Source organism: Carcharodon carcharias, chromosome 20 (assembly GCF_017639515.1).
Source record: "Carcharodon carcharias isolate sCarCar2 chromosome 20, sCarCar2.pri, whole genome shotgun sequence".
Taxonomy (NCBI): domain Eukaryota; kingdom Metazoa; phylum Chordata; class Chondrichthyes; order Lamniformes; family Lamnidae; genus Carcharodon; species Carcharodon carcharias.
Window position 1 is genome coordinate 48,700,035 of NC_054486.1, and position 8,939 is coordinate 48,708,973.

At 37.1% G+C, this 8,939-nt stretch overlaps 1 protein-coding gene across 3 annotated transcripts; it reads right to left on the minus strand.

The window, feature by feature from the left end:
- Positions 1 to 70: 70 nt before the first annotated feature.
- On the minus strand, positions 71 to 8,517 carry pax9 (paired box 9). Of its 3 annotated transcripts, XM_041214356.1 has the most exons (5): positions 8,296 to 8,517; positions 6,616 to 7,248; positions 4,607 to 4,755; positions 2,116 to 2,338; positions 71 to 674 (listed from the first exon to the last, which is right to left on the minus strand). In XM_041214356.1, the coding sequence occupies exons 1-5, from the start codon at positions 8,297 to 8,299 to the stop codon at positions 568 to 570; spliced, it is 1,116 nt and encodes a 371-aa protein (XP_041070290.1). In that variant the 5' UTR covers positions 8,300 to 8,517; the 3' UTR covers positions 71 to 567. The 3 variants fall into 3 exon arrangements, with proteins under 3 accessions (XP_041070290.1, XP_041070292.1, XP_041070291.1); XM_041214358.1 differs by lacking the exon at positions 2,116 to 2,338; XM_041214357.1 differs by lacking the exon at positions 71 to 674 and having other exon boundaries at positions 2,084 to 2,338.
- Between the last annotated feature and the right edge of the window lie 422 nt (positions 8,518 to 8,939).

Consider the following 8,939-nt stretch of genomic DNA (forward strand, 5'->3'; position numbering starts at 1 on the left):
TTAAAATGCTTTAACTTTTTCATACATCCATCTTGAACTTTATTGAAGAACAGGTTTGATTGAAGGTTTTGCAGAAACTGTGAGAATAGTGAACCAATTTCTTGACAAACACATGAGAATTAATATACTTTCAACGAAGGTTATGGTTTCAATATAGAATGAGAGATTATTTGTGCCTTATGTGGAGTGCAGACTGTTTTGTTGGTGCCCAGTTGTAATTATAACCTAATTTATTAATACTTGCTATGTGAAGTACTAATTATCATTAAATAAATTTTATATTCATACCTTTTACCACCACCATTATACCTACAAATAAAAATGATTATTTACATGGATGTAAACTTCACAGCAAGCTGATGTACATTCATTTCAAACAGAAACTTCCTTGAAACTGTCAGGAAAGTATGTTAACATTTCACCTGAATTGTAGGGTCAGTGCTATAGCCATCAGCTAGAGAAGAAGTTGCTTTTCACAGTGGTTATGCTACAGGTCCATGGTTTGAGTCCATTTAAAGGTTTCACATTAAGCTTGAACCTTCTGATCAACTTCTTAAAGACTTTTGTTCAGGTCTTCAAATAGCTAACTTTATACCCTAGCTGTGTTTGACCCTGTGAGGCTGCATAGGATCCTGTAGATTTACTTGGAGGGCTGTTTGACTTTGTGTCCTCTGCTGAAGAAAGAAAATGTCCTTCATAAAAATGCTGAACCTTCTACTGTATGTACATAAAATAATAAAGAAATGTCCAATTTTTCAAATGTCTGGGCATTCTGCCATCGATGAATATGTTTTCCAGAAAGCCAACAGTAACAGTCAGGGAGAAAAGCCTTACACAATAGTACAAAAATAAATTTTGCCATTTTATTTGTATTTACAAAGAAGAAAGTCTCTATTCCATAATTAATCCTCCCTACCATCGATTATTGCTTTACCAAATAATTAAATTACAATACTTTGCCTCGTTCTGTAAGTCCAGTTACTTAAAAATATGATTTCTTTTCAGAAGAAGGTGATGATGTATATAAACACATCTGTATTTGCTTTTAGTTTTGCAAAGGGTACACCTGGGATTAGGTTTTCAATTGAATTATGAATAATTATGCTAAAGTTCATGGGGCTTTTCTTCATAGACTCTTGACATTGTTTTCTCCCAAATATTTCAAAAACAATGCAGTACTTTATAGACTACTTTTCTATTAATTCTTGTGGTCATACAAATGATTCAAATGGGCAATTAGGGGTGGACCGTAAATACTGACCTAGCCAGCAACACCCACATCCCAAGAATTAAAAAAAGACACATTGGATAGTTTCCAATAATCTGCCATTTTTTTGCAAAGTATTTGAGATAAGGTAATGAAAAAGAAGCCCATGAACTGAATTGGTGTCAAGAAATTACAGTTTTAAATGGCTTGTGGTACTTATGACAAGTTTAACTAATTAGTCCATTGTATTAATATCCATGACAGCATGAGGTTTTGGAAATCTGCCCCTCTGAAATTATAACTTTAATTTTTTTTAACCTGTCAATACACTATTTTCAGTAATATTGCCACCCTCCCTTAACATGGCGCTTGCCGCCACATTTCCTTGCTCAAACAGAAATTTGGATTGTCCAAACCACAGCTATTCTATAGGGCTACAAGCGATGCTGCTCCATAATTGAAGTTAGGAACTGTGACCCAAGAGAAGACAAGAATTTGAGTTTTCTTACTCAAATGAAAATGCTCACTTTTAATTCAGATTCCACCCAACATCTCAGCCACATGGTGAAATGATAAGTAGCTTTTGAACTCGTCATCTCTGGATTGGACCATAAGAATGTTTCAATCCTGAGGCTCGTGTTCTTCAAATGCCAATTGTGTTACCATCTGCACCCCATAGTTACAGAGATAAAGTGAGGGGATGGGTTAGTATTTTATGGAGGTCCAGAATCGAATAGCCCATTAAATAAAAGCAAGCAAGTTGATGTTTTTGGAATTGCCACAAAACATGCATCCCTTCCTGTCTGTTGATCAAAATTTAGGACTACATTTATTCTGATGCTGGCACTAAATTATTTTGAATTGTAATTAACTATACTACAATGCAGAGGCTGCAATGGAGTGGCTACCTTCTCTGGTTGCTTGAATACTTTTGAATGGTAGTGGTGTGGGAAGGTCACAATTGTGAGTTGGCAGAGTGCTGCCACCCGCATGTTGCCAGCCGTGGGTTGCCATGTAACTGGAGGCAGCTGCGCTGTATGTCATATAGGGAGACACCTGTGTGGGTGGAGGGTAAGGAGCCATACTTGGGACAGAGACAAAACTGCTAACTGTAGGCAGACCATTAGGACCCTGGAAGATAAAAATTGATTATTACATTATTTAATGAAGATAGACATGACCAACTGAAATTTTTAAGTATTCTTTCGTTATTATATTGGCAGTGTGTAACTCAATCACACCAAGATTAAACCACTAAAAGTATAATGGAGTAAATTTGTAACGTAGATCATTTTGATGTAAAATTTAGCACTGCTAATAAATCTGAATAGGTAGTGTATTTAATGTAAACAAAAGTTTTGCATATACCTGTATTTCTTAATAGTACACCTGAAATATTTCAATTAGGTTCGTCTGGAAATACTAGGTAATCTTAATGGATGCAAAACTGGTAATATTTTAAAATGAGATTAATCTGCAAATGGGAGTCACAAGTAACTTATGAAAAACTAACATATTTCGGTATTTTATATATGAATATACATAGATATATTAAATAACTGCTAAAATATAGGAAATTGTAATTTAATTGCAATAGTTATATATTATACTGTGATATTATTTGTTTAAAATATTCAGCAAAAAAAACCCCAACTTTAAAAGCCATGAGTGTGCTGGCTAGTTTTTAATTGTGCAATAAATGTTTGAGCGTTCTCGGCGAATCCTAACAATTGACTCACGGAATGAGACGCAAAGGGCAATCAGACCAGGGCGAACATCGCAACAAGACTGCTCCCACATAATGCTTCCTAATGCTGCTGGTGAACAAAAATGCGGAACCGAACACACTGCTGCTGCGCCTGTGCTGCCCTTTGTGTATGTTTAAGTGAATGATTTGTGCTGCTGCACAAACACAATTGAAAATAATAGAGTACAACAGAATAATGCAAGCTATATGGAAAGCCAAAGACTTCATTGCGTTTACTGTTCGTAATCTGCCAGAACATAGTCAATGTGAAAGGCACGTACAGACATCAATTTATTCAGTCCTATATGTATTTAAAATGCGCCATGTGACTAGTTCTAATCTAGTTCGTTTTAATAGCAGATCCATCGAGTTTAATCAGTTGCACTATATTAATTTTAACACTTTTGCCTATCATTAGACATTGCGCAATTAGACAGTCAAATAAGTTGATAAAAAGCACAGGCCTTCCTTTGTGACTGTTTCAATTTTAAATAAATTATTTTAGAAATATTTAGGGACGGTTCACTGTTTCAATAACTAACTTCTTTCTTCCACATAAAACGCGTTCTATTGTGTGTCTATAGTGTCGGCGCTTTGTTGAAATCATTCCCGCCGTCTTCCCTCTCTTTTTAATTGTCGGTATTTTCTTGTAGACGTGATGTCGCTGATTGGGCAATGCCATTGTTAGATTATTTCAACCGAGCAAGAGAAATACCGCTGAACTCAACATCGGGGTAGGGGCTATAAAATAGTAATTTAAAAGAAAGCCCGTGTCAAATTTCTTGCTCAGATTTATAATAGAAAACTAAAAATTATGGATATACCTGTACCCGCTGAGCAGTTAATACTTCGATGTCATTTTACCTTGCCTTAGCCCCACACTTTTATAATAGTGGTGTATTAATCTGCAATTTACAAATCTTTCCTTGTCTTTTTTGGGAAATTAATGACTTCAGATTGGTGTGAAGATGGCTAAGAGATTATTTTTAAGGAAAAGATAATAATTACGAGGAAAATAATTTGTATTTATTGGTTTAAATCTGGCATGGTTACTCTTTTCCATTCCCAGACAGTTCTTGTTTTATGGTCCTTATACCAGATTATAGAAATGCTGTTACGATTCACTGTAAATTAGTATAAACCTTAATTTCGGTTACTTACCCATATATAGGGAGTTTATTGACAATCTACTTTGTTACAGTAAACAGCTGATTTCTTCTGTTGCAGTAAATGTGTACCGTGATCCCACACTTAGCAATAAAACTATCGATTATATATAAATAACACAGAATACTTTTAAGGTTTTTATTACATATTTTTGTTCTGGTTATGAGATTTGGCATTTACGCCTGTGCCAGAGATTGAATATTATTTCAATTTAGCAGCGACGCAGCTAATACCCTTTCAAATACCAAATAGATGTTGTTTTCACATTCGGCCTTTACTCGTTTTTATTTAAAAACGTCTATTACATATTACCTCGTCCATGACTTTACAAATTAATTAGAGGTGCCTACTATGTAAAAGTCATTGCAATTTAAAGTACTAATTACACCTAGGTAATAATTGTTCAAACGTGTTTATTTTTCTAGTTTGGTGTTCTGTAAACGCTGTAATCTGTCCAGTTGAGAGGAAAGGCAAGCTACAATTACCTGAGTGTATTTGACTTCCTGCTCCAATGGGGACTTGTCCAGTCCATTCACTGGAGCCTGGTTTGAGGACTGGAAGTGGCTCCTGTTTATACTGTTCCATTCCTCCACTTTAGTAGGATAGGAAGAACTGTCACTAATGGGAATAGCACCTAACAACAAAAATATTTATATGACATGACTTGTATCAGAATCCTTGTAGCAGACATCATATTTGTTTCTCTTTTCCGTCCTTATGATTCCGGCATTTAGTTTTAATTTGGTGCAGACGGCCTGATGAAGTTTGCTGGAGTACCATTCAGCTGATTTACTCATTACTGCTAAATGTATCAGTTTTGATCGAGTCCGGTTTACACTCCTCGGCAGTTTGGGTCATATCGAACATGTTACACATTAATGTATAAGAGAGGCAACAGTTGAACATCAAATCTTTCCACGAATTGTCTTGCAATTAGAGTTTGAAGATTATTTCTGATGAACCGAACTTCCCAACAGTACGTTTTGAAACGTCACCATCTTTGAAACATACACGTAATCAACGTCCTTGCAAATTATACAAATATTCATATATTTTAATTTGTCAAGTCAATTACCGTAAAAAAAAAATCACTTTCAAATCGCATTTTCTCAATACGAGCTTTCGATGTTTGGATAAATATTTAAGGATGACTGGTCTCGTTTAAGTTGACTCGCTAGTATTAAATCCCAACTTTTATGTTCATGGTTTTCTGCCGTGAAAACCTGCTACTGAAATTTTACTTGATTTCCGTAAAATCATAACTACAGAATTCATTGTAAGTACGGTTTATGATCTTGTATATTAGATTGTAGCCTGAAGCTAATATGTAGGAAATGCAATTGGAGCTTTAATTATATATTTCCTTTTTAGTCTCAGAACAAGATATGTAACTGTGATGGTTTCAAAAAAGAAAACTGATATTGGTATTTAAAACCGATAATAATTTCCCAGGTAGCTCTGTCGTAAACGTGAGCTGTTATCATCTCTTTACATTGCAGGGTTAAAACGACAGAACGGCTAAATCTGTTTTAAATAAAACCTGGGCAATTCCCGGGTTCCCATGTCGTTGTTTGATACAACTTTCCAACTGGTGATTTGTTACATGTTTCGTATGTGCAAATAAAATACATTATAATGTGATTTAGGAGGGACAACAGACAGAGGTTTCCATTAAACTGACCTGAAAAAATGCTGATGTGTATATCATAGAAACAGCAAAATAATGCACTATATTTGACAACTGATGTATTAGTCAATTGCACAATCAATCTAGAATCGTGCCTGGAGAAATGCTTCTATTGTTCAAACCTTTGCGAAAAACTTAAATATAATCGGTGTTCAACCACCAAAAATGCAAGGTATAAATAACAGACCATTCTAATCAACCAATCCGTGAGAGAGGAAATAATTATGTCGTTTGACAAGAAGAGTGGACATGTTTTTTGTGGGAAGCGGCCTGGTTTTATTTTGTGTTGTTAACTAGATTGCGAAAACTGAGTGCATTAGAGGAAAGTTAACATGCATTTAAGCACTGTAATCGACTGGAATGGAGTTTTCAAATCCCCACTTGCCTACTCTTATGAGAGCTAAAATGCATCTTGGCAAAATGGGTACTTTTGAAATCGTTTCACTGAAAACGCAACAATACTTTAAAATTCAGGTAAAGCTTTGGTTCTGATGGGTGTCAAGCTACTGATGGGAAATCAGTGAACGGTCACAATGTATAAGGTGACTTGATTTCAACAAATTCGCGCTCAGTTTCTTATTATAGGGTGGGGGGGGGGGGGGGGGAAGGTGGGTAGTGGGGAAAATCGAGAACCAGTAAGGTTAAGTCTAGAGTGGGAAACAATGTGCGTTGACTTTTTAGTAAACGGGGCTTCTTTCATAAGCATTTGTCAGTGCTGAAGTACAAACAAAAGGCTTGATGTTGTAACTCCTTTAACTTGGGCTTTATTTTAACTGAACGACATTGTACTGGAGTGCTGCAGCTTACCTTGCTGCTCGATTAATGCTCTAATACCCAGGATGTCGGAGACAGAGTGTGATGAAGGCCAGGTCCTGTGAATTCCCACGTGTCCTGGGATTGCGGGCACACCGGGCGACGTTGGCATTTTAGCTCCGGCCGTTGTGATGGGACTCGAGTAGGAATAAATTGCATTGTACTGGAGAGCCGATTGTGGAGATGGGTGAGCTGGAGTCTTGCTCGATTCGTACTGATTCTGCTGGGACAAGTTTCCGATCTTGTTGCGTAGGATTCTGCTGATAGAGCTCACCGAAGGGACGTTGTACTTATCGCAGACCCCATCGGCTAAGAGTCTGTCTCGGATCTCCCACGCAAAAATTCCTGGGTCCCTCTGCTTGTATGCTCGAATGTGTTTGACCACTGTTGGGGTTGTCACTCTGGGTTTGCTGCCTCCGATCGCACCGGGCAATATAGAACCGGTCTCGTTGTACCGAGCCAGGATTTTACTGACACAGCCGTGTGACACTCTTAGCTGTCTACTGATATCACAGGGTCGAATCCCCAACTGGGCCAGTTCAACTATCCGCAGTCTAATGGCATTAGGCAGTGGTCTGCCATTGACAAATACTCCTCCTAACTGGTTCACCTCCCCGAACGCTGGCTCTAGTATGGAATAGAACAAGAGGACGCATTCAGAAAAGAGTCAGCTACAGTCACACGTTACAACCCAGCATCTAACCCGACAGCGGATGTATTTGTGTTCTGTTAACCAACTTTTGACAAGCTCTACTTTATTACGTTTATGGAGCGTATCCGTCGTGTAGGCCTGCACAGTGTAACGCTTGCATTCGACTCAAAGTCGTACATTAACTCCTACCACAGTCCCTGACGTTTCCTAATAGATGTCAACCAAGAATAGACACAACAGAGCAAACTGAGATCACCATCTGTACTCGCTAACTTTTGCACAAGACTTCTCGGGATTTCTTTTCCAATCCAAAGAAGCTTCTATTCGAAAGACTCTTGAATTGCACAGTTTATTTTTAAATTAACCTTATGTAAGTTTGTTTTGTTAATCCTCATTTTTTGCTGATTTATTACAAAGAAACATATGCACGACCAAACTTACCATCAGATTGTTTTAGAATTGTAATTTTATTCTCATATCACAAGACTTCAGTTTTAATTTCCTTAATAATTAGATGTAAATATAATACACGGTTAGTGTGTTAATGAAGTCGGGATTTAGACACCGACTTTAATTTCCCTTCAGGATGCATTCATCTATCATGTTTAAAGGAGAAATGGTAACTCCCCAAGAACATTTAGCTGTTGTGTTAATAGTTAAGCAGTTCACTTTCCTTTCGGTTTACCGTGTTTGTTAATTGGGCCATTTGGTTATTATTATGCCATTTTTCAGCAAACACTCCTAAACATAATCTCATTAAACTCATTAACGCCCTAATAGATGACCACGCAGAGTGTAATTCACCGAAATACTTTTTTCCCTTTCCACAATTCTCTACTTACTCGAAATATTAAATAAACATCCTAACGTAGTCATCTAACTAGGCGCGACTAACTTGTTTCTAAAGCATGCCTTTTCAATTAATATAAGTGGTAGAAAAATAAGTTCGTGCTTGGTAATGCTAGCTTTAATGATTGATTATGCCTCTGATAAGAGCAATGTAAAATTTAGAAACTACTTACCCATGATAGTTAGTGATCCTCAATACTTCCTGCTGAATATGTAAGCGTTCCAAACAGAATTCAAATCCCCTAAATTCAGATTGCTTTGGGATCCGCTTGTAAGTGCTGCCTAATAACTGATCTGACCGTCGAAGTTTCAGAAGAACTTGTATAGAGTAAATATGCTTCCCTTTTCCTCGGGAGAGGTGGCTCGGTTCTGCATTTCAAAGCACAGCATGGGAAATGGATTTTACACGCTCTGTCTGTCAATCACCATAGGCACGCCCATGGCAATGACGTTAGGGGGCGGGAGAATGAAAAGAGCATTGCCTCATTGGTGGACGGACGTGACCTGGCAACACTACCTGGAAGTTGGTCATACAAATTAGTATCGGGCTGACCAACGTCTTGTGGCTTCTAGTGGACTGTTAATGTGAAAGAAATGCTACTTAAACATCTCATTAAATTGTAAATTGTATCAAACTAGTATTGTTATTTAAAACGGAATAGTTCATTCAGCCGGTAAGTTCCCATTGTAAGTTCTTCTTCCCTCCCCCCAAAAAACATTGTAAGCCTATTGATTTTTTAAAAATTAAATATTAAATGGCACCTTAAAATAAACCATCACGTAAATAGTGTTATTCCAAATTTAAGTGCCAGTCCTG